Source organism: Equus asinus, chromosome 10 (assembly GCF_041296235.1).
Source record: "Equus asinus isolate D_3611 breed Donkey chromosome 10, EquAss-T2T_v2, whole genome shotgun sequence".
NCBI lineage: Eukaryota > Metazoa > Chordata > Mammalia > Perissodactyla > Equidae > Equus > Equus asinus.
Genome location: NC_091799.1, coordinates 96,742,346 through 96,768,835, shown reverse-complemented (window position 1 = coordinate 96,768,835; position 26,490 = coordinate 96,742,346). Strand labels below are relative to the sequence as shown.

General features: G+C 45.2%; 1 protein-coding gene across 3 annotated transcripts in view; it reads left to right on the top strand.

The window, feature by feature from the left end:
* TRIO (trio Rho guanine nucleotide exchange factor) overlaps positions 1-5,909 on the top strand; it is a 356,110-nt gene extending 350,201 nt beyond the window's left edge. For all 3 annotated transcript variants that reach the window (XM_044779483.2, XM_070519854.1, XM_070519855.1), the window contains exons 55-57: positions 147-347; positions 2,586-2,724; positions 3,567-5,909. In XM_044779483.2, the coding sequence (XP_044635418.2) occupies positions 147-347; positions 2,586-2,724; positions 3,567-4,115 (889 nt within the window). In that variant the 3' untranslated portion in view covers positions 4,116-5,909. The remainder of the gene's footprint in view (positions 1-146; positions 348-2,585; positions 2,725-3,566) is intronic.
* The last annotated feature ends 20,581 nt before the right edge of the window (positions 5,910-26,490 follow it).

Sequence of the window (26,490 nt, the reverse complement as noted above, 5' to 3'; positions counted from 1 at the left end):
GTGAGCGGGGCGATCAGGGCCTGTGGACAGGGCTGGGGTCGCCAGCCAGGGCAGGCTGCCCCACAACCGGTCCATTCAGGGTCACAGCCTTTTCTCCGTGACACACTCAGAGTCCTCTGAAATCATCTTCTCAACCTGTTTTCCAGAGGCAGGTTCTCTGTCGTTAAGAGATGTGATCAGAAGGGAACCAAGCGCACAGTGGCCACTAAGTTTGTGAACAAGAAGCTGATGAAGCGCGACCAGGTCACCCGCGAGCTTGGGATCCTGCAGAACCTCCAGCACCCGCTCCTTGTTGGCCTCCTCGATACCTTTGAGACCCCAACCAGCTATGTCCTGGTTCTAGAAATGTGCGTACACATTGCTTTCCGCCCTCATTGTAACCCTCAACCTCAACTCCAAGTGGTCTCATTGTTTGTTCCCTAAGGAGGTTAGAAATAGGGATTTTAGGATTCACAGAACTTCTGAAACCTATGTTTACTAACAGAGACTACAGTCTAGAGCTTTCTGGTAATGGCAGGAAGAAGGACAGCCTTCAGTAGTGCTGACAAGGCCAGCATCCAAACTCCCAGCACCACCCGGGCTCCCGTGGGGTCCCAGCCAACCCAGAGAGGCCACCTGGTGCCCCACCATCTCGAGAGGCCAGGCTGTGTGGGGTGCTGAGACTCATGTCATTGCTGGTCGTCTTAGGCCGACCTGACTCCACACATCTGCTCAGGGCCGGGCAAGGCTGGGGGCCCCTTGGAGGGGCTCACCAGACCTGGTCGCGCCCGATGCCTCGGGCATCTGGCTCAGCCCCAGAGTCAGTCCCGCCCCTCTGGTCGGGCTCCTGCCCGCCAAAGGAGGGTTAGGATGGGGATGGTAAGATGCACCCCACTGAAAGAACACCCTCCGGAGGGGGCGAGCCTCTGACCAGAGCAGCCCCACTGGGCCCCACTGTGCTTCCTGGGCCCTGTGTGTGGCCTCAGTACGCAGTTCAGGCGTTTAAAGAGCGAGTGAAACTGTGACCCTTGAGCAGTGCTGCTGGGGGGGCCGGCGGGGCTGGGGCAGTTTTACCCCCAGGGGACATTCGGCAATGTCTGGAGCCGCCTTTGTTGTCACAGCTGAGGATGAGGTGCTGCTTGGCATCCTGCAGGGCTCAGGACAGCCCCCAGCAGACAGTTGTCTGGCCCAAAGTGCCAGCAGCAGGGGCTGGGCAGCCCGCCGGGGAGCCTTCTCGCTCTCTGAAACATCTCGGATTTAGCTTTGTGTAAATTCCTCGTCCTCGTTAGGGGAAGTCGTTTCACACGTATACTTGGATTTGCAACGTCTGGCCACTGGCCAAAGCAGAACCCCTTGCACCATTTCACAGTTCTTGGTACATTTGTAAGTGGAAAGAGTAGGACAGACCACAGGCGCCACCCCCCCATGGAGCCACACAGGGACATGTCCACTGTGTCCACGGTGACCCCAGGGCTCGAGCTTCAGGCCCCTCACGTGCAGGGAGTCCCTCAAGGCCCTGCACCTGATTTTTTGTTTGTTGTGTTCTTTTTCTTAAAAAATTTGTAAGTACCTCCACGCCATGACCTTCACAGGGCAAGGCTGCCGCAGGGCTCCAACGGCCCCGGGTCCAGCCTCACCTCCCCCGACACCTCTGCTGGTGCCCCTGATCCCTGGGGAAGGGGACATGTCAGGAGGGTCTGCCCGCCCAGGACTACACAGCTAGAACCTCCCGCTGGAGCGTCGTGAACCCCTTCCACCCCTCTCTCTGGAATAGCAAACCTATCAGATGATGAAAGGGAGTAGGCAGGCCCTCACGAGGCTGATCTTGTGCAAAGGGTACGTCAGTGGACTCGGGGCCTGGACACAACCAGCCTAGTGTCAGGCCCTGGCCTGCCTCGCACTGGCTGTGTGGCCTTGGGCTCATGTCTCAACCTTGGTGTCCTTTAAAGTCTCAGCTACTTTAGAGGATTGCTGAGGGGCCAGACACTCTTCGAGCAGAGACCCGGCCCTGTGGGTCCTCGGTGCTGGGAGGTTGTTTCTGCTCTAGAAGCCAGATGACTGACAGTTACCGCTCATCTTCCTAGGGATTTCTAACAAGATCCGTCCTAGAGTCCTCGTCAAAAATCTATAAGACCCCCATTTATGGTTTAAGATTTCACTGCGTTCAGCTGTCGTTTCTTTTCGCTGAAAAACTAAATGGTTTGGCCTCACTATCGTGTTAATTGGATTTATTTTCATAACAATTACTTACTATCAAATTCTCCCCATCACTAGACAAGTGGCTGATCTTACTATAAATTTCCCTTTGGCAAAGAAAGCAGCATAGACCAACGTTTAGAGAGGCTGGGGGGCCACACCACCTCATTGCACTTCCAGCCTTCACTTACGCTGTGTGACCTGGGGAAAGTTACATACCTTCTCTATGCCCAGTTTCCTCATCTGTAAAATGGGGACAGTGAAACATTCTTCTCAGAAAGTTGTCACGAGGAATAGGTGTCTTAGGTCACCTGAGATACAACATGTCTGTTCCATGTTAGACCAGAGAGGTCTCTAAAGTGGACCAGCCGGACCCATAGGGGGCATCTCACACGTTCCTCCTTCCACAGGGCTGACCAGGGACGTCTCCTGGACTGTGTGGTGCGATGGGGAAACCTCACCGAAGGGAAGATCAGGGCGTACCTGGGGGAGGTTCTGGAAGCCGTCCGATACCTTCACAACTGCAGGATAGCGCACCTGGACCTAAAGGTTAGTGGGGCCCCGTTCGGGGCGAGCGGCGTGTCTGAGCACAGCTCAGCCCCCCGGCATAGGGACCACTCAGCTTGTCCTCTGAACCCAGGACAGGAACCCCCAGGGGGACTGGGGACAAATATGAGGGAGTGGGGGATAGGAACATGTATTTCTAATCTCTGTTTTTAAGAGTTTGCATCCAGGGGCCGGCCCGGTGGCACAGCGTTTAAGTGTGCACATTCTGTTTTGGCGGCCCGGGGTTCACCGGTTCGGATCCTGGATGTGAACATGGCACTGCTTGTCAAGCCATGCTGTGGTAGGCATCCCACATATAAAGTAGAGGAAGATGGGCACGATGTTAGCTCAGGGCCAGTCTTCCTCAGCAAAAAGAGGAGGATTGGCAGTAGTTAGCTCAGGGCTACTCTTCCTTAAAAAAAAAAAGTTTGCTTCCAGTGATATAAACAATCAATAAAATCCTAGATAAACATTTGAGATCTTGCAGCATTTCATGAGAAAGTTCCTGTGAGTTTTTCCAGGCTTTTGTGGGACTGAGAAGGGAAGGGGACTGTTACTGTTAGTGCTGGGAGCAAAGATGATCACCCAGCTTCATAAACAGGCGTCACTGTGTGTAACACAGCAACTGGATGCTGATTTCCAGAGCGAAGGCTGGTCTGTGCCAAGCTGGGGGAGCATTCCTCTGCTGGCACTCTTTCCTCCTTGCTGGGCCTGTGTGCTGAGTTTCATCCTGTCTTGCACGTGGACAGTCTGTACCAGTTGACTTCCTAGATTCCTGGTGAGTGTCACTTGCAGATTAAGATTGGGGTTGATGAAAATGACAGCTGTCTCATCCTGTCTTCTAGCCCGAAAATATCCTGGTGGATCAGAGTGTAGCCAAGCCAACGATTAAATTGGCTGACTTTGGAGATGCTGTCCAACTCAACACGACCTACTACATCCACCCGTTACTGGGGAACCCCGAATTTGCAGCCCCCGAAATCATCCTTGGGAACCCCGTCTCCCTGACCTCGGATTCGTGGAGTGTTGGAGTGCTCACATATGTCCTTCTTAGCGGCGTGTCCCCCTTCCTGGATGACAGCGTGGAAGAGACCTGCCTGAACATTTGCCGACTAGACTTTAGTTTCCCAGATGACTACTTTAAAGGAGTGAGCCAGAAGGCCAAGGATTTCGTGTGCTTCCTCCTACAAGAGGACCCTGCCAAACGTCCCTCGGCTGCGCTGGCCCTCCAGGAGCAGTGGCTGCTGGCGGGCCATGGCCATGGCAAAGGCGCGGGCGTCCTCGACACGTCCAGACTGACCTCCTTCATTGAGCGGCGCAAACACCAGAACGATGTTCGACCTATTCGTAGCATTAAAAACTTCTTACAGAGCAGGCTTTTGCCTAGAGTCTGACCTATCTTGAAGTTCTTTCTCATTCTCTTTCACCTGCCAATCAGCTGTTAATTTGAGTTTTGAAGAGAAACACCAACCAACATAACTGATCAGCTGCCGTGCGTTCATCGTGTGAAATAGCATTGCGAGTGACCCGCGCTCGGCAGTGCTGGGACTCGGCTGCGAGGCTGTGCTGGGGTGGAGGACCTTCTCTTACACTCTGCGCAAGCAGAGACAGCGTTGCTGTATCACAGTCTTTTATTCAGGTTTCTGCAAAAAATAAAAAGAAACTTTTTTAAATGAACGTGAATAGAATTTTGAAAATTTAACATTTTCCAAGATTTATTCAAGGAAACAAAATGCCTATGTTCAACCACTGGTGTTAACGAACAAAACAGAGATCCCAGACACCTCTGGGGAAGACTCACCCTCGAGGTGGCTGTCCCCACGGCCTCATCTGGGGCTCGGTGTCCACCTGGCTCTGAGCTTTTCCAGCTGCCTGGTCTGCGTGTGCCTCGCCAGGACGCCAGACTACGCTTCTGAAACGTGCATTCAACCTCAAACTTTTGCATAAAAATAGAATGAATCGTTTTGCTCTGATGAAATGTAGGCCTTACTTGTATATAAGACTGGTCCTGCCTTCCGTCTGTCCTGGCCCCACCTGCCCTCCTTCCCGCTCCCCGCCCACCTCCCGGGGCTTCCTTCGGGGGTCAGAGGGCTTGCCCATCATCCGAGGACATCAGGTTGGGTCCTGCCCCGCTGCCCCCTCCTTCCACTTCCACCCCCAAGCCGTCAATCAGATTGTTGAGCAGTATACAGTCAGATGAAAATACTGTAAATGCACTCATTGGGGTTTTTTTGGTTTTATTTCATATCATGTGCAATGTTGTGGCTTTAACATTTTATGCAACTATTTATGAAGACCTCTGTTGTACCTGTAATAAATATATAGAAAAAGCACATACTTCGTACGGTGAGCTTTATGGTTGTGTGCGTGTGTCGGGGGAGGGGTGGGGGGTCGTAGCCCTGTGCCATCGGTTCAAGGAGACTTAACTCTTCGTGAAATTTGTCGGTTTCGAGGACTGTACAAAGTGATTTCATACTCTGAATATAAAACTGGATAATAGGGTAATGTTTTAAAATTTATTATGCTATTATTCAGAATGCCAAAGTATTATTTTTTTTCCCAAAATCAGTCTGGACATTTACAACTTTTTAGACTTTTTGACGTTCAACTTTCTGTACAAAAATTGGCTGGATTTTGAGCTTTTGGTAAGAAAAAAAAAGCCAATGAAGCACTAGCCGCCTTGAGGCTGGCGTCCGATGTCTGTGTCACTGTGGCAGAATTACTCTGGTGCAGGGGAGGCCTTTCAACAAAAGACTCCGGGTTTCTGGGCACGCTTGAATTTTTCTGGATGTCTTTTTATCTTTGTCGTGTGAAATACACTAAAAAAGGAGACCAGCCTGCTTCCCAAGCCAGCCAGACACCTGGGTCTTGAGCCATAAACTGGCATAGTTAAGCTTTGCAGCTTCCGATGTATTTTATTTATTCTTTTGTTGGGTTTTTGTTTGTTTGTTTCTTGTAAAATTGTACAGAAACTTTTTAAAAGAAATTGGATTCAAAACTGGATGTGTATTCGTAACCTCACAACTTTTATTTGTGTATTGTTTCTTTTATTATTTCAGTTAAATTTTTACATTATTTTGCATGTATATTTCTTTGTACAGAGACCTTACATGTTTACACAGTATGATGTGATGTAAATATTTTATTTTGCCATCAGTTATTTTAAAAAATTAAACATATTTGCCTGATTTTTGTGTTAGGTCTTTTATTGAAATTGGTGGATATTGAATCAGAAAGAGAGATCTCTGAGGTAGAGACTGAAGGAGAGGCCTCTCGTGGGTTGGTGGGGGGTAGGGGGAATCCCCTGGATTGGGCATCTGCTGTACACAGCCAGAACTGGGAGTGAGTCAGGCTCCTACCGACTGGTTCACAGAACCCAGACTCAGAACTCTGACGTACAAGCAGAATGTCAGCCGCCTGTTTACAGTGGGGCTGCACCTCACCCTGCTTGGGATGTCTAAGGTCTGCCTGGTTCTCGAATGTGGAATCGGAGCAAAGAGAATAGCTGTGGCGTCCTGACCACAGAAAATCAAAATTAACGTTGTCTAGATGGATTGAAGAAAGTGGAGTGCTTAGATTTGAACACTGGTGTTAGGAACAAGCCAGAGATCCTGTACCTGTGAAGACGCCCAATGGTGGTGGTCCCTCAGCCACCTGCACTGGAGTCCCCAGGCCCTGGGGGACGTAGAGCCACCACCTCTGGATCCCACCCTGCAGGGCTCTGACGCTGGCTGTGGCTCTGCCTGCTTCTGACAGTGGGTCATTTCCCCTGAAGACCAATATCCTCTCTCGTTTGGATTCTCTTGCTTTGTCGATCCCTGCCCCCCGCCAATAGTGACTGACGGTCCAGCACAGCATAGAGAACAGGTGTTATTTTCACCCGTTTGCTGAAATCCTGAAGGTAAGACAGGCGTGAAAGGACCCCATTTGGCCCAAGTCAGGTTGTAGGAAACTCCCTCTCGCTGGGATGACACCTCCTCTGAGTCCCAGGGACACCGATGGCTCAGTGGGGTTGGGAGGGATGGAAATGCAAGGCTGGCTCTCTTCCCGGCAGCGGGGCATCAGGCCTCGGAGTGAGTCGCCTGGCCACCACAGTGCCACACCTGAGCAGGAGGGAGGCAGGGGGCTGAGTTCTTCTTTGAATTGGATACTTGTTGAATGAATAGTTACTCCTGTGGGATGAGCAAAGCATTCCACAAGTGAAAGGCATCCCCACAATGAAGAGTGGCCCACCTCAGGACAGCTACCCAGATTTTTTTCCTCAAATATTAAGATGCTTTGGGGACCAGCCCCAAGGCCAAGTGGTTAGGTTCGGGCACTCTGCTTCAGCGGCCAGGGTTCATTGGTTGAGACTCTGGGTCTGGACATGGCACCGCTCATGAAGCCATGCTGTGGCAGCATCCCACATAGAAGAAATAGAATGACCTCCAACTAGGATATACAGCTATGTACTGGGGCTTTGGGGAGAGGAAAAATAAAAGAGGAAGATTGGCAACAAATGTTAGCTCAGGGCCAATGTTCCTCAAAACAAACAAACAAACAAAAAGATGTTTTGTATTCTGCATGTCACTATTTAGAAATGTTTTAAATCCAGGGATTCTCTTTAGCTCTAAAGGGAAAAAAGATCACTGTTATTTTAGCAGAATAAATTATGAGCATCATCTTATGGCAAGCTATATAGTTAATCCAAAGAGACAAAAACAATTCAAGGGGCTGGTAGAATGCTCCGTCTATGTGTGTGTGTGTGTGTGTGTGTGATTTAAAGTACAAAATTCATAAGTATACAGCTCAATAAATCTTTATATTTGTGTGTACCTGTGATCCCCACCCAAAGCAAAACATAGGACCTTCCCATTATCCCCTAAAGGATTCTTTGTGCCCCTTCCCACTCAGTCCCTCTCTGCCAGGGGTGATTGCTGTTCTGATTTCTATCACCCATAAGTTAGTCTGCCTTTGAACTTCATTTAAGTAGAATCATACAGTATATGCTTTTTAAAAGTAAACAAAACTTTTTCTTTTGAGGTCATTGTAGGTTCACATGCAGTTCTATGAAATGTATGCTTTACCCAGATTTCCCAGTGATAGCATCTTGAAAACTCTAACGTTAATCAGATCGCAGCCGGGATTTTAACACTGACACAGTCAAGATGCAGGGCCTTCCATCCATCACCAGGATCCCTCCTGTTGCCCTTTTATAGCCATGCCCACCTCCCTTCTGCCCCCAGCCCCCTCCTCTAATCTCTGCCAACCACTAATCTGTTCTCCATTTCTATAATTTTGTCATTTCGAGAATGTTATGTAAATGGAACCATACGATATGCAACCTGTTGAGATGGATTTTCTCACTGCGCATAATTCTTTGAAATTCATCCAGTTGTGTGTGTCAATAGTTTGTTCCTTTTTCTTACTGAATAGTATTCCATGGTATGGATGTACTGTGGTTTGTTTAACCATTCACCACCCATTGAAGGACATCTGGATTTTTTCTGGCTTTTGGCTATTACAAATAAAGTTTCTATGAGCATTCATGTACAGATTTTTGTGTTTCTTCACTTTTTAAGGGATTGCCAAATTGTTTACCAGACTCTACCATTTTACATTCCCACTAGCAACGTCTGAGTAATCCAGTTTCTTCAAATCTTTGTCAGCGTTTGATGTTGTCACCATTTTTTTATTTGGCCATTCTGACAAGTGTGTAGTGAGAAGTTATTGTGGTTGTAATCTGCATTTCCCTAAGGGCTAATGATGTTGCGCGCCTTTCCATGTGTTTATTTGCCATCTGTTTATCCTCTTCAGTGAAATGTCTCTTCATGTCTTTTGTCCATTTTCTCATTAGATTGTTTTGTTTTTTATTGTTGAGTTTTGAGTGTTCTTTATATGTCCTAGATACTAGTCCTTTGTCAGCGATATGGTTTGCAATTATTTTCTCTCACTTTGTAGTGTCTTTTCAGCTTCTTAACAGAATCCTTCACAGAGAAAAAGATTTTAATTTTGACAAAATCTAATTTTTTTTTCTTTTGTGGATCAAGCTTTTAGGTGTCAAGTTTAAGAACTCTTTACCTAGTCCTAATTGAAACTTTTTTCCTAAAAGTTTTGAAGTTTTGTGTTTAAGTCCATGACCCATTCTCACAATTTTTGTGTAAGGTGTGAAATTTAGGTTTCGGGTTTTTCTGTTGGGTTTTCTTTTCTTTTTTTTTTTTTTTGCAGATGGATGTCCAATTGTTCTAGTGCCATTTGTTGAAAAGATTACCCTTTTGATTTTGTCAAAAATCAGTTGGGCTTTTTCATGTGGTTCATGTGGGTCTATTTCTGGGTTCTCTATTTCATTGATCTAATTATCTGTGCCTCTACCAATGTCACACAGTCTTGATTACTGTAGCTGAGTAAGTCTTGAGGTCAGGTAGACTGTACTTTCTTTCCCCCACCTATTTGTCTTTTTCCAAGATTTTTAGCTATTCTAGTTCCTTTGCCTTTCCATATAATTTTTAGAATAGTCTTGCCAATATCTACAAAATATCTTGTTGTGTTTTTTTATAGGAATTGCATTAAATCTGTATATATCAATTTGGAGAGAATTGACGTCGTTACTATTTTGAGTCTTGCAATCCATGAACGTGATGTAGCTCTCCATTTATTTAGATCTTTGTTTTCTTTCATCAGCATCTTGTAGTTTTACAAGTTCCTGTATATGTTTTGTTTTAATTACACCTAAGTATTTCTCTTTCATTAAGCAATTATAAATGACGTCATATTTTTAATTTTTGTGTCCATGAATTCATTTCTGCTACGTAGAAATACAATTGATTTTTGAATGTGTGGTGTAAGCCCTGACAGTTGTTGGAGTTTTTTTTCCTTCTTTGTAATTCAAGTGCCTGACTTAAGCTTCACTTGCCACGGCATTCACTTCAAAGAGGCATCCCCTTCAACGATGGCTATCTCGAATAAATACATTGCCAGCCACACAGCTAGATAAAGAGCCAGGCCACCTGCTCCTACTGAGGCTCTTTTGTTTTAGAGATCTTGGTCAATTTCAATAACTAACCATTTGGGCCACTTATTTTTTCTCTGCCTGTGCTTTAAATTCCTACTCTCATGTTTTAAATTCACCAGTAAAGAGTGAGCCCTTGAAATCCTAGGCCCCCACCCTTGACGCCAATAAACACAGAACCCCAGGCCTGCGCATTCTCTCTCTTTCTACCCATGACCTTGCTGTGTGACTTCCAGGTCCTATAAGTGATAACCCCCTGTTTTTTCAAAGTTTTCTGATGATTATTGGTGAAAGGCATCTTACAATTAAAGTAAGAACCACAAGGGCCGGTCCAACTACAACATTAGTTATTGATAGGCTGAGACCGGCACACAACGGAATGTTTATCTTTTATTCTGTGTGTTTGCTGAACTCACTAGTTCTAGATCTTTTTGGAGCTTCCTTGAGATTTTCTACATAACCATGTCATCTGCAAGTAGGGAACGGTTTTATTTCTTCCTTTCCAACCTATAGGCCTTTTGTTTCTTTTTCTTGCCTTGTTTCCCTGGCTAGAACTTTCAATATTGGATATGAGTGGTGAAAACAGACATTCTTGTCTTGTTCCTGATCTTAGATGGAAAAGCATTCAGTCTTTCACCATTAAATACAACGTTAGCTGTAGATTTTTATAGATACTGTCTATCAAATTAAGCATGTTCTCTGCCATTCCTATTTTTCTGAGAGTTTTTATCATGAATGGGTGTTGAATATTGCCAAATGCTTTTTCTATATCAAGTGATATGATCGTGTAATTTTTTTCTTTAGCCTGTTAATATGATGGATTACACCCATTGATTTTTTAATATTGAGCCAAACTCGCATCCTTGGAATGGACCCCACTGGGTCATGGTGTAAAGTTTTTCTATGTTTCTGAATTGTATTCACTAATATTTTGTTAAGGATTTTTGTATCTAAATTCACAAGGAATATTGGTCTGTAATTTTCTTTTTTTGTACTTTCTTTGGTTTGGTATCAGGGTACTTCTAGCTTCATAGAGTGAATTGTGAAGGGTGATCTCCTCTTCTGTTTTCTGGAAAAGATTGTGTAGAATTGGTGTTAATTGTTCTTTAAATGTTTGGTAGACTTCTCCAGTGGAACCATGTGGGCCTGGAGATTTCTTTATTTGGAGTATTTGAATTATAAATTCAGTTACAGGGCTATTCAAATTATCTATCTCATATTAAATGAATTGTGATAGTTTGTGCTTTTCAAAGAATTGATCCATGCCATATCTAGGTATTCAATCGATTATTGAGAGAAGAATATTGAAGTCTTCAACTATAATTATGGATTGTTGTTTCTCCTTTTACTTCTATTAGTTTTTGCTTCACATATTTTGCAGCTCTGTTGTTTGTTGCCAGCACACTTAGGATTACAATGCCTTCTTTGTGTGTTGACCCTCTTATCACTATATAATATCCCATTCTGCTCCCTAGTAATTTTCTTTGCTCTGATATCTACTTTATCTGTTATTAATGTAGTCACTCCTACCTTTTTTAATTAATGTTTTCATGATATATCTTCCATTCTTTTACTGTCAACATACCTATATCACTACATGTGAGTAGATTTCTTGTAGACAGCATATAGTTGGGTTATGTTTTTTAATCCATTGTGCCCATCTCCATCTTTTAATTGGTGTATTTAGATCATTTAAATTTAATGTAATTATTGATAAAGTTAGGGCTTAAGCCTGCTCCTTTATTTTTTGGTTTACTGTTCTTCTCTCTGGTCTTCAGTTCTTTGTTTTATTTTGCCTGTTCTCCTAAGGGTTGCTTGAACACTTCTAGAATTCCATTTCAATTTATCTATACTGATTTTGAATGTTTCTCTTTGTATAGCTTTAGGAGTTGCTCTAGGTATTACATTATATATTCATAATTTACTGGTGTCATCTTTTTACCAGTTTGAGTGAAATATAGAAACCTTACCTCTCTTTATGACTCATTACCCTCTCCAGTTTATATTGTTGTTTAAATATTTCCTCTCCGTACATTTAGAACCACGTCACACAATCTTATAATTTTTGCTTCAACTATCAAACATAATTTAGAAGACTAAAGAGGAGAAGGAAATGTATTTACTCATATTTTTATTTTTTCCATTGTTCTTTCTTCCTTTCTGACATTCCAAGATTTCTTCCTCTATATTTTCCTTCCTATTTAAGGAACTCACTTTACCCATTCTTTTAGGATAGTTCTGCTGGCCACAAATTCTCTTAGATTTTCTTCATCTGATAGTCTCTTGATTTACCCCATTCCTGATGACATTTTCCCTGTATATAAAATTCTAGATTGACAGTTTTTTTCTTTCAGCACTTGAAAAACATTGTGCCACGTCCTTCAGTCCCTCATCATTTCTGATGAGAAATCCACCGTCATTCAAGTCTTTCCAATTATAAGTAAGATGTTTTCTCTCACTTTCAAGATTTTTTCTTTGTCTTTAGCTTTCAGAAGTTTGACTATGATGTGTCTTAGTGTGGATTTATTTGTGCTTGTTCTGTCTGAGATTTACTCAGATTCTTGAATCTGTATGTTTATGTCTTTTGCCAAATTTGTGATGTTTTCAGCCATTTCTTCAAGTACTTTTAGAACTCTGCCTTCTTTCTCTCCTTCAAAGACTTCAATGACATAAGTGCTACACTCTCTTTTTTTTTTTTTTTTTTCCCCTCCCACTGGTCTTTGAGGCAATGTTCTCCCCCAGTTTCCCCAGGCTATTTTTGCTTTGTTCAGACAGGGTAATTTCTATTGTTCTATCTACAGATACACTGGGTCTTCCCTCTGTCCACTCCAGTCTGCTCTTGAGCCCATACACTGAGTTTATTTCAATTGTTGTATTTCCGCGTTCTAAAATTTCATTAGTTTTTCTTTATATCTTCTATTTCTCTGCTGAGACTTTTGATCTTTTCATTTATTTCAAGCATGTTCATAATTGTCCCTTGAAGGATTTTTATCATGGCTGCTTTAAAATTTTTGTCGGGTAATTCTAACATCCTGTCATCTCATTGTTTGTGTTATTGCTTATCTTTTGTCATGCAAGTCAAGATTTTCCTTGTTGGTACGATGAATGATTTTCATTTGAAATGGGGACATTTTGCATATTAGGGTATGAGACTGTGGATCTCTTTTAAATCTTCTGATTTAGTTGGCCTCCTCAGACACCATTCCAGCAGGGGAAGGGGGCTGGGTGCTGCCTCATTGATGGTGGGAGTGGTCTGAGTTCCACTAGGCCCCCCCCAGAGACCGTGGGCATGATCAAAGTCCTGACCCTGCACCAGGGCTCCTCTGACACCACCCCAGTGGGGAGAGGAAGGAGCCTCCTTACTGCTTGATGGAAGTGGAAGTACAGGCTCCCCACATAATCCTTGCTGATAGCAAAGAGGGTGAGGAGTCTTGTTACTCCTGGCAGGGATGAAAGTCCTGGCTCCCTATTTGGCCTTCTCTGACCACCTGGGCCAAGGGACTGTGATGCCCATTACATGCTGGCAAGGGTGGAAATCTAGGTTCCCCACTCAGTCTTTACTGATGGAGTGGAGGGGGGGCCACAGTGTTTTCATGGCATCTGGCTAGAATAGAGAAGTGATTATCTCAAAGTTTTCTGTCTTGCAAGCCTGCGGCTTTCCTGGGCTTCTGTCTAGAGAGAGCAGGGTTTTGTTTGGACTTCTGCTGTCTGCATCTATCGGCACTTCCAGGTTGCCAGCTTCTGCAGCTCTAAGACTGGGATATATAAGGCAAAAAGAAATCCCAGAGAACTCACCGCCTTGTGGTTCCTCAGCCCTGAGGCCCCTTGCTGGTCTGCTTTCTTCACTTCACCTTGTAAAGTCTTCTCAAGTTTGTTTTATGTAGAATGTCCAGGAGGTTTTGTTGTACTTAGTCGGAGAATAGGAAAAGTGCATCTACTGCAGCTTCCCAGAATCAGAAGTCCAATATCAGTGCTTTTGTTTTCATTTGTCAGTTTTAGGATTATGTGACATTGGTCTCCTGAGATAGCTACAAAAACAACTGTTTAATCTTAATTTCAAAAGCGACCAATTGTATCAGTTATAAAAGGGGAAACTACACAGCCAGAAATGGGCAGAATTTAAGTTCATTGCCCATTTCACTGTCTTCTACCTTTTCTGCTGACTCATTTCTTGTGGAAGTCTTGCTTAACTACCAATGCTGGTATTCTACTCCTGTTCCACAATAACCAGACAGAATTCAAGGACAGCATAACCGACCAGAGATGGTAAACAAGGGATTGGCCAGGCTACTGAGAGCAAATGACCTGGGCTGGCCTGGCTGCTCATGCAGAGCTGTGCAGAGGACACAACTGGAGGGATGCAGGGAGTGCAAAGGCTGGCTCTGCTCTCAGGAGGCATCTGGAGAGACAGAAGGGAAAAGCATTGACTTAAGTAGCTTCTAGAAGGGGGAATGCAATGAACTATCTGACAGAAGTTCTAAGAGAAAGGAAAAAGCGATGTGCTGGGCCTTGAAGGGTGAGCAGGATTTCCAGGAAGTGGCCTCAGGTTGGGTCCAGGTGTCAAAGTGCTCTGGCGACAGCAAGGGGTCAGGAGCGGAGGGTACCATTTGGGTGTAATGTGAGGTGACAGAACATTTGCTTCCTCAGATGTCTCTTGCTTCCATTGGCCATTTCTTATTTACAATTCAAAATTTTTTCGGGGCTTATCTTTCACTATGTGGCCGTCATCCTATGGAAACCCTGCTTCAGAAGCCTCTTTTCAAGACTGCTGAGTTTACCAGAGTGTTTTCCAGCTTCCACTTCCTGTAGAATATGACAGTTAAAGGGTTTGCAAGGCAAAGTCTCTTGTGAAAGTCCCGGAAAAGTGGAGACTTTACAATGAATTTCCTCATTTATAATTACTCGTAAAAAACACGCATCTCTGCTCCATTTTTGAAGGTTGAAAACCTCTTTTACTCAGTTTTACCCTATCCATCAGTTTCTTTATGACTAAATTTATCTCATGTGTATGAGCTTATACAGGAAAGAAAATATATCAGAACAAGTGAGACAGACCCTATTGATAATTTGAGAACAGCCTGCACTGCTGGATTGTTATGACATGGTAATGACCTGGTTTCCATATGTATATCAATATGCTGACACCCAGAGAGAAAAGATGCAAAGCATCAGTGTTTTGTAAACATGAAAATTACCTCCTGGCACAAAGCCCTACCGAGCCAGGAGTTACCAGAGTCAGCTTGCCACAGGTGAGAAGAAATCCGTGTTCCTCTGTTTTCTTTTTCAATTTTGTGGCCCAGTGGGCAAAATCGGAAATATAAATGAGAGGAGGACTTACAACCACGTGGATGTTGATTCACTCACCTGTACTGCTCCCGACCATCCTGTCTTCCTTTGGGGATGCCTCCTCCTCCCCCTCTCTAGGACTTGCTCACTGCTCAGGTGAGAACCACCTTCTTTGGTGACACAGGCCCTTTCCTAGGTGACCTCAGCTGATCTCATTTCTTTGACTAACACTATGCTAGTTACCTGTGGCTTTTTAAAAATTACCATAAGCTTGGTGGCTTAACACAAAAGAAATTCGTTCTCTCACAGTTCTGGAGGCGAATAGTCCAGTATGGTACCACTGGGCTGAATCCCAGGTGTGGCAGGGCTGTGCTCCCCCCAGAGGCTCTGGGGAAGGATCTGTTCCCTTCCTCTCTCAGTGTCTGGGAGCCTCCAGCATTCCTTGGCTTGTGGCTGCAGCACTCCAGTCCTGAAGGCCAGCATCTGCCAATCTCTGTCTGCTCCCTCCTCACGTTGGCTTCTCCTCTGCGCGTACAAAAACCCTCCTTTGCTTCTCTTATCAAGACGGTCGTGATGGCGTTTGGGGCCCACATGGATAATCCAGGATGATCATCCTGTCTCAAGATCCTTTACTTAATTACATCTTTGCCATATAAGGTAACATTCACAGGTGCCAGGCATCAGGACATAGACATCTTTTTTTTTTCTTTTAAAGATTTTATTTTTCCTTTTTCTCCCCAAAGCCCCCTGGTACATAGTTGTATATTTTTAGTTGTGGGTCCTTCTAGTTGTGGCATGTGGGATGCCGCCTCAGCATGGTCTGACGAGCAGTGCCATGTCCGCGCCCAGGATCTGAACCAGCGAACCCTGGGCCGCTGAAGTGGAACGTGCGAACTTAACCACTCGGCCACGGGGCCCGCCCCTCAGGGGGCCATTTTTTGACTTACCACACCATCTCTGTGCCAACAATTCCCAACTTCTCCAGCAAAGTCCCCTATGCTCCAGGTCACACACCCATGAAGGGGATCAGAATATGCCACCCTAAAGTATGTCACTTTGGCACAACGATTAGTTTTAGCTGAACGCAATCAAAAGGAAGTAGGTATTTTAGAAAGCTCCCTGCCCCTACCCCTGTTTGCCTAAAAGCAGGACATAAATTTTCAATGGTGTCCTTCCTCCCCTCTATCCCAGGAAGGACAAAAGTTAATCACCAGAGACAACCTTAGACCCTATCAGCGTGGAGTCAGCACCAGAAGAATCCATATGCAAACTTTTACTACCCAGCCTTTCTCTCTGCTCTGGGAAGCCTCGAATCACTTTCCTTTGTCCCATCATTTCTCCACTTATTGTTCTTTGTGGACGATACTATATAAGTCAGAGTTCTAAGCCACCTCCTTGAGTTACTCATTTTTCCCTGGTTTACATGTTAATAGATTCTGTTTGTTTTTCTCTTGTTAATCTATCTTTTATTACAGAGGTCTCAACCAAGAACTCAGAAGGGTTGTGGGGGGTGGGTAATTTTTCCTCCCCTACACCCAACTATCTACTTGGATGTTGAAATCCAACTCTCGTCTGACCCCCAAAACATGACCATTCACCCAGGTACTTGGCCGGAAATTTCGAAGCCACTGTTTGTCCCGTCTGTCCCCTGACTTCTGCATTTCATGCACCTCCACAAAGTCCTTTTTGGCCCTCCTCCTGCTCCACCACATCACTCCAGGCCCCATGCATCCTGCAGATGCCTCCTAACCAGATTTCAGACTTCTACTTCTCCACACCTTCCATCCATTACATGCTCAGAGCAGAGTCTCCTTCACAGGAGCGGAGGTCTCTGCTGGAGAGGCAGCCAGGCTAAGGCAACATCACAGCCAGGCAGGGAGCCAGGGGAAGACATTTCACCACCCTCCCTCTCTCTGCCCCCTGCTGATGCTCCCCATTGGCCGATTCCAACCAGAAGCCAGAGAGCAGGAGAGCCCCTTGATAAAACCCATCGGTTTCAGGCTCTGGGGCTGGGAGAAGAGTGGAGAGTGCATCTGAGGGACACCAAGGAAACAGAAAAGAGCAGACAACATGCAAGTATGACACGCCGATGAGAATGACTGAAATCCCCAAACACTGACACCACCAAATGCCGGTAAGGGTGTGGGGCAACAGGAACTCTCATTTCTTGCTGGTGAGAATGCAAAATAGCCACTTTGGAAGACAGTTTGGTGGTTTTTTACAAAGCTGAACATACTTTGCTACACGACCCAGCAGTTCCACTCCTTGGTCTTTACCCAAAGGAGTTGAAAACATGTCCACACAAAAACACGCACAAGAATGTTTATATCAGCTTTATCCCTAATTGCCAAAACTTGGAGGCAACCAAGGTGTCCTTCAGTAGGTGAGTGGACAAATACTGGATGTGGTACATCCAGACAATGGAATATTATTCAGCGCTAAAAAGCAATGCACTATCAATCCATGAAGGGATATGGAGGAAAGTTAAATGCATGTTATTACTAAGTGAAGAAGCCAGTCTGAAAAAGGTACTTACTGTGTGAATCCAAGTACATGACACTCTGGAAAAGGCAACACTATGGAGACAGTAAAAAGATCAGTAGTTGCCAGGGATTGGCGGGGAGGGAAGGATGAACAGGCGGAGCACAAAGGATTTTCAGGGCAGTGAAACTACTCTGTATGACACTATAATGGTAGATACTCGTCATTATACATGTGTCTGAACCCATAGAATGTACACCACCAACAATGAGCCCAATGTCAACTGTGGACTTTGGGTGATAATGATGTAGGTTCATCAACTGTAACCGATGCACGACTCTGGTAGCAGATATTAATAAGGAGGCCGTGCCTGTTTGGGGGCAGAGAGTGCATGGGAAATCTCTGTACTTTCTGCTCAATTTTGCTGTCAACTGAAACTGCTCTAAATAAAAAGTCTTTTATTTTTTTGAGGATAATGATTAGCCCTGAGCTAACATCTGCTGCCAATCCTCCTCCTTTTGGCTGTGGAAGATTGGCCCTAGCTAATATCCATGCCTATCTTCCTCTACTTTATATGTGGGATGCCTAGCACAGCATGGCTTGCCAAGTGGTACGTAGGTCCACACCCGGGATCGGAACTGGCGAACCCCAGACCACAGAAGTGAAACATGCAAACTTAACTGCCGCGCCACCAGACTGGCCCCTAAAAGGTCTATTTAAAAAAAAAAATGCGAGCATGAAGGCATTGGCTCCCAGAAATGGCAGACAAAGGCCTGCAATGCAAAGTCAAAGCGGGTACACCAATGACAAATAGCACTTGAAAGATGTGTCAACATCACCAACCATTGGGGAAAAGCAAATTGACATCCTGGTGAGATATCATTACCCCCCTATTACAACAGCAAAAATCAAAAATGGTGACACCACCCAGTGCTGGTGAAGGCAGAGAGAAACTGGATCCTCGTTCACTCTGACGGGAACATAAAGTGATCTAAGACTCTGGAAAAGAGTTTGACAGTTTCTTGAGAATACTAAGCATACACTTCCCATACAACCCAGCAGTCACGCTGCTGGGCATGTACCCCAGAGAAATGAAAACTTAGATACACACACAAACCTGTACACAATTGTTGACAGCGCCTTTATTTGTAATAACCCAAGATTGCGAACAACTGAAACGCCCTACTGTAGGTGAACAGTTAAACTGTGGTGCCCGCACACCATGGAATACCACTTAACAATAGAAAGTAACAAACTATTGATGCGCGTAATGGCTTGGCTGGATCTCAGGGGAATTATGCCAGTGGAAAACACCCATCTCGAAGGTTGCATACTGTATGACTCCATTCATGTAACATGTTCGAAATGGCAAAGTTATGGAGGTGGAAAACAGAGTGGTTGCCAGGGGCTGGGCTGGTGGGGGCGGGGCGGTGTGGCTCTGCAGGAGCAGCACCAGGGGCTGGGCTGGTGGGGGCGGGGCGGTGTGGCTCTGCGGGAGCAGCACCAGGGGCTGGGCTGGTGGGGGAGGGGCGGTGTGGCTCTGCGGGAGCAGCACCAGGGAGCTCAGGGTGCGATGGAACACGTCTGCACCTCGACGGTGGTGGTGGTGCAGGGATCTGCACACGAGAAAATGGCACAGAACTAAACACACGCATTGTACTGATGTCAGTTTGCTGCTTTTGCTTAGTTATCTAATATGTAACCAAACTGGTTGAAAGGCACGAGGGACCTCCCTGTACTATCTTTGCAACTTTCTGTGTATTTGTAATTATTTCAAAATAAAAAGTTAAAAACAAAAAAAGACTGTCCTTCTAACAGCCAGCCAGTGGCAAAGCTGGCCCAGGACGCATGTTTTGGAATGATCAGCCCTCCCTCTCCAGACCACCAGGCACAGGCTTCCCTGGACCAATAAGCATCCCACAGACAAACAACTGCTGGGACCAGGGCCCCAAGAATACCCTTCCTTCCCAATTCAATAGCTGGAAGTCCCTCCTCTTGCCACTGACGGTTTGCTGCAAAGCCCACGCCAGCCCTTTCTCTCGCCCAGTGCCTGCCAGCCCACTTAGCTCTTCCCCTGCTGGGCCAGTGTGAGGCCAGGACAGGGTCAGCAGTGTGGGCCGAGGAGCGAGCCCGGGGTATCTATTCTCAGGGCTACAGGGCACCCTCCTCCCTCCAGGCCGGCTCAGACCAGTCTCGGCCCCAGGCTGCACCCCAGCACACCATTGTCCTCTTGGGCTCCACACCCCAGAAGCCTGTTCCAGGCCCAACCCTAGCGCTGCAAAGCCAGGACAAGCTTTCCCCATGGAAAGGGAAGCCAAATTTCCATGGGCTGGGTTCAAACCTCTGGTTCTCAAGGGCATCCGTCTTCCTCTGGCTGGTTGGAAAGGGAGTTCCAGATCCTGAACAGCTTCAACAGGCTGCACTGGGAAGCTAACCGCTACCTGTATGCTATTGTCTGCATAGGACATTTTATTTATAACCCCTGATTCCTTTTGAACCACAACCCAGCTGAGAAGCCGGGACCTGCTGTGCCCTCCAGAGGTGGAAAATTACAGGCCATGCTTATCCTAACATAAACCTCATGAGTAAACTTCTCTAAACTATCTGCCAAGTGTTAGAGCGGCTTCCACTGTGTTCGATGTTGACTCTGGGCACAGTGACTCTGCGGCTTGTTTTACATGAGGGTGCCAACTTCAAATTTTATATTTGTGTTTGCAAGACTTCTTGCTTCTATGATTAATCTAAAATTCTTAAATGTTTGCTTAAAAAATTGCCACGTTTGAAAAGACTTTTTGTAGAGCTGTTTATCATTTTGCAGGTGCCAGAAGAATGAGCATAAGTTTATTAATAAAAAAAAGATTAAGATCCGTAACACTAAATGGAAAAGACCATCTCCTCGCAGAGGGTTCCATACACTATTTTAAAACGTAGCACTGCCCTTTACTTTTAAATGACATTAGGGAGAACTAATCTGTTCTCGTATTGACTTTAGATGGCCTTTGGTCTTTCGCCAGGGAGCTTAGCAGTCATTTCTTTTAAGTTAAATTGCTGCCCAGGCCGGGAATGAAGACAATGCCTGGAAGATAAGCAAAGTAATTGTAATAAAAAAGGGCTCTTGGGGCCAGCGGGTGGTGTAGTGGTTAAGTTTGTATGCTCCACTTCTGCGGCCCGGGGTTTGCAGGTTCGGATCCCAGGTGTGGACCTAGCACCACTCATCAAGCCATGCTGTGGCAGCCTCCCACATAAATATAGGGGAAGACTGGCATAGATTTTAGCTCAGTGACAGTCTTCCTCAAGCAAAAGAGGAAGATTGGCAACCGTTGTTAGCTCAGAGCCAATCTTCCTCACAAAAAAAAAAGAAGAAGAAAGAAAAGAAAAAGAAAAAAGGGCTCTAGCAAATAGTCTCAGTCTCCAAAATTAAGGACCTGGAAAAAGGTTTCCATCCATGAGAAGTTTGGCTGCACCTGCTCTTGGCTTAGCCTGGTCCCACTGCAGGGGGACGTCTTTGCCCACTTTCCCCACAAAATTGTTGTGGGGAAACTGTCAGCTCTGCCCCGTGATCGAAACTGACAGATTCTGGGCCTGACATTGAGCAAAATGATATTAAAATCCTAACTCTAAGCAAGAATTTTCACTTCCACACCACTGATTTCACATTTGCCTCTTGCATCCTACAGTGCTCCCAAGTTTCCATAGCAGGCGAATCTAAGAATGTTCTGATAGGATAATTTCTAAGATTTGAGAAGCTGAAGGGTTGAGGGTAATTTGACCATCGTGCATGTCCATTGGCGTGGTAGGAAGCGTCCTGCCCTGGCCTTATCTTCCACAAGTGGGCTCTTTTCCACGGTTCTATGTCTTTACCCCCTTGGGGTCCTTTGATTCCGTGGGAAAGTCTAGTCGTCTATAATGGGGAATTACTGTGAAATCTTCTCTATCGATGGTTCCCAGCAGCCCCGAGGTGTTCATGTTTCAGGGTGGGTAAATCAACCCAAAACAAGGAAGCTATCTCTCAGTTTGAGTAAAAAAAAATATTGTACAGCAAATATAAATAAGAGTCCTGAAAACAAGGCTTTTAGGGGGAGTAGCCGGGGTTCTTTATAAAGAAAACCTGCTCATTTCCAATAATACTTTTTTCCAGATTTTTTCTTTTTAAATATTGGCACCTGAGCTAACATCTGTTGCCAATATTCTTCTTCTTTTTTTCTTCTTCTCCCCCAAATTCCCCAGTACATAGTTGTATATTCTAATTGTAGGTCCTTCTGGCTCTGCTATGTGGGACGCTTCCTCAGCATGGCTTGATTAGCGGTGCCGTGTCTGCGCCCAGGATCCGAACTGGTGAAACCCTGGGCTTCCGAAGTGGAGCACACGAACTTAACCACTCAGCTACAGAGCCAGCCCAACCAATAATATTTTTTAAAAATAAAACACCTAGGAAAAATCTAACAAAAGCAAGCCCTCTTCACTGAAAACTACAAAATGTTGTTGAGAAATCTACAAAGTACTAAATGGTGGAGGGAAGTATCGTGTTCACAGACTGGATGGCTCAACATTGTAAAGATGTCAGTTCTCCTTAAATTCATCTGAAGATTCAACGCGATCCCAATCACAGCCCTAGCGGGGTTTTTGTGGAAACTGACAAGCTGATTCTAAAATTCATATGGACATGCAAAGGACCATGAAAAGCCAAAGCAATCTCGAAGAAGAACGATGAAGCTGGAGCGCTGGTCACTATATAACCAATTATCAAGACCTGTTATAAGGAATCCAGGACACTGTGGAATTGACACAAGGACAGACAATCCAGTGGGACAGCCTAATTTGTCTTTGGTTTTTCTAGGTTGTGCCAGAATTCAGAGACCATGATTGCTTGGGAGAATATTCTGGAATTAATAACACCCAGTAAATGGCTGGTACTCAGGCGAAAAGCCTGGGCTGGACCCCCGGTCAGAGAATCCTCAGATTCTAATTAAGAAAAGAAGGCAGAGAGAGTAGTGGGTAAGGGAAGGAGACAGAGGGCTGAAGCCATAAGCTTGTTTTTCAGAAACTGATACCACTGTTACTTTAAGAACAGTTTTTCCTAAATTTCCCTTTTGTTAACTTCCTCTTGGGAAATGTATGGTTTAGGCCAACTGACCAGATTAGCATTGATTTGTGTGACCCCTGACGCTAGGCCAACCCTCAAGAGTTCCATGGGATGCCAGGATAAGAATGCCTGTGGAACCAAACACCAAGGCCTCTCCTGTCGCTTTTTGGGCATTGATAGTGTTAAATATCATTCTGGAAACCTCCAAAGATAAATCTAAACCAAAAGAAGGATCCTTTGTATAGGATAAGTTGAATAAGTTAAGGTACGTTCATAAAAAGGAACACTATACTATTTATTTATTAAATCCATGAGGTCATTTCTCTGTGTGAATATAGAAAAATCACTAGGATAAGTTTTTTAAAAAATGAAAAGCACAGTGCAAGACAGTATGTGTGGAGCCCTGAATGTAGGGAAGGAGTTCAAATGTTATTTTTATTTAATCCTCATAACTACATATAATTAATCCTATGAATTGGTAAAGAAACAGAAGCTCACAAGTTGCAGAATCCAAGGTCTAATGCATGACAAGAGGTGTTGAATTCTACTGGAGTCCGATGAAGAATTTGATTGCTAACTTCATCCTGTCTATCTCAATCCTGGGCATCTGTCATTCTCAACTCTGTCACTGCTCAAAAGGTAGTCCCTGGGCCAGCAGACTCAGCATCACCAGGGAGCTGGTTAGAAATTCCGAATGTCATTTCCCACCTGGATTGTTAACTCCAGCCCTTCTTTCCTTCTTTCAGCCAAAAGTAAAGAGCGCCATGCTGTTTTTAACCTGTGGAATGCATGTATAAAGTTTAGTGGTCAATGTAAAAATCCACATGGTAAAGAAGAATTTGGGATTGCATGCTGCTCAAGACCTGCAATTCATTGCTGCATGAAAGCATGTAAACCTATGGAGATGGAAGTAATTAAAGAGATCCCTATACAGAAAGAGGACTCATCTTAGTAAGTCTTCTCATTACCTTATGACATCTCATTACCTCCATGGCCTAGTATTTCTGTCCATGCACATCTTTAATGAATAAAGAATTAAATCAAATATATTCCAGCCTGAAAAAAAAAGACATGCAGAATGTTAAGCCCCATGCCAGACCTACTGAATCAGAATCTGCATTTTAGCAAGATCCCCAGGTGCTGCATATGCTCGTTAAAGTCTGAGCAGGGCGTCTGTTGCATAAGACTCCGAGGGTCAGGTCATCATCATCAAAAATGCAGACACAAAGATGAAATCCTACTTCTCACTTGTCAATGGAGAGTTTTTAATTTTTTTAATTTTTAATTTTTGTTTGTTTGTTTGGTGAGGAAGATTGGCCCTGAGCTAATATCTATTGCAAATCTTCCTCTTTTTGCTTGAGGAAGATTGTTGCTGAGCTAACGTTCGCACCAGTCTTCCTCTATTTTGTATGTGGGACACGGCCACAGCATGACTTGATGAGCGGTATGTAAGTCCACACCCAGGATTTGAACCTGTGAACCTGGGGCCGCCAAAGTGGAGCACACAAACTTAAGCACTACACTACACCACTGGGCCGGCCCCCAGTGCAGGTGTTTTTAAACAGTAAAAATAAGGGTAGAAAGTCAGCTGGGAATGACCCAAAGCATCCCCAGCATGTATATCTATCTCAAGATCAATAGTTGGGGTTTTTTTGAAGCAGGGTCTCGGCGTAGAACAAAGTCAGAGCTGTGGGAGCAGCGATGAAGCAGGCAGGCCTTTGAATCTTGCTTCCTTTGTCCTGTCTGTACAGCACATTTCTTCAAGTGAGATAAACATGCCAGGATTTGTTACTTGTGAATGATAAACAAAATAGAACACTTGTACACAGCCCATCAATGTCCTGCAAGAGGAAAGAGTTTTTCATCTGCAAATTACAGCAACCACTTGGAAGAAACTCTGAACAGCCAGATGAAGAGATGCTCAAGAGACATGTTACCAGAATATACAGACAGCCAGGGCCTTGGGAACCATAAATAAGGTGCGTTCACATCCCAAAACACAGCAAACGGCTTCCCGCCCGCTCTCTGTCTGTATCCCTTGTCTGTTGACTTTGTGATAAAATTGCAATTAAATGCTTGATAATGAAAGCCCAGTGCCCAATAAATCAAAAGACTTCATACTTGAGTATCCCACTCATCAGTTTGAGGCGTAAATGAAAATTTCCTTAAGAAGATAAAATTAGAATTTGAGCTTTCTGTTCTTATCTGGCCAGAAGTCCTCCTAGTAGCATGCTGTAATTTGTCAGGGGAAGTTCGTTAGAGTTCAGACAGCCAGAGAATTGAGCGACCCATCTGTCGAAAGGGGCATCGGCATCGGTGTTCCTGATGAAGCCATACAGGTGGACCCAGCGGATGAGATGGACAGGAGCGAAAGGGGGAAATCATTTCTGTCTCAGGTTCATATTAGGGCGACCGGTTCACCCCAGTTTGCCTGCGTCTTTTCCAGTTCTAGCACCCCAGGAAAACCCTCAGTCCAGGCAAACCAGGACAACTGGTCACATTGCTAACCTGTAAAGTGGGACCGACCGGGCTGTATGCAGAACAGCACCGGCAAGGGGCCTGGTACCCAGCGGCCCTGTCCACGCCCTGGTTGCGTCTAGGTCGGTCAGTCAACAATGCTGAGCCAGGTGCTGGCTGAAGCACACGTGTTGGAGGAGAGATGGTTAGGGGGCTCATCTCCCAAACATAGGGCCACTGGTCCCCAGTGGAAACTCTTCCAACCAGCATGGGTGTTTTTAAAACCCCACTTTTATTTAGAGAAGGCTTCTCGAAAAATCCTTGAAAATGCTTCCTGTTTTTAATTAAGGAGATCCCTGGAACAGTTCCATGATTTTTCCCTAGTGCTCCTTTCAGTTTAGATTGGATTCTTCCTCCTCGCACTGCATTAAAACCTAAACAAAACCCAAACCCTCCCCGCCAGCGCTGCAGGTGGGATTCACGAGTTCAGTCTGGGACCCACCCGCTGAGGATGAATGAGCCCACCCTCTGTGTCCCAAGCTGCAGGTTAACTGGCAGGATGTCACGACCAGTCTCAGCAAAGGCACCAAGCAGGACTGTGCAAGCCACACACTTTCAGATACAAGGAACAGAGCTTCGCTCAAGCGTCCCCAGGCAACAGGAGCGTTATGCACGGGTGCAGGTGCCTGGGAATCTGAACCACCCAGCCTCAGGCGTCTCAGCGCCGCTGGAGATAGACCTACGATTCTGTGCCCAGTTCCAATGGGTGAGAGTTTTCCCCACACCACCAAGCAATTCTTGGACTTCAATCGCGACTGGTAAGTCCCAGGTTACCCACAACTTCTGTCCGACGTGGCTACAGATTGGAGGTTCCCATGACCTCCTCCCCTTTGGATTCAATTATTTGCTAGAAGAGCTCACAGAACTCAGAGAAACACTTACTTATGTTTACCAGTTTATTATTATAAAGGATACAGATGAACAGTAGATGAAGAGGTACACAGGGCGAGATCTGGAAGGATCCAGGCACAGGAGCTTCTTTCCCTGTGGAGTTGGAGTGCCTCACCCTCCTGGTACACGGATGTGTTCACCCACCTGGAAGCTCCCGAACCCCATGCTATTGGGATTTTCTGGAGGCTTCCTCACGTAGGCATTGTCAATGTTAACTCCATCTCCAGCGCCTCTCCTCTCTCTGGAAGAAAGGGGATGGGGTTGAGAATTTCAAGCTTCTAATCATGGGTTTGCCTTTCTGGTGACCAGCCCCTATCCAGGAGCCATCCAGGAATCCACCAGAGTCACCTCAGCAGAAAAAAAAAGATGTTCCTAGTGCTCTTATCACTTAGGAAATTATAAGGGTTTTAGGAGCTGTGTGCCAGGATCCCAGGGCAGAGACCAATATACATATTTTCTATTATCTCACAGGATCCAAGAGTCATGAGCCAGTTCTCGGAGATCTCCTTGGAAAGTCTACCCC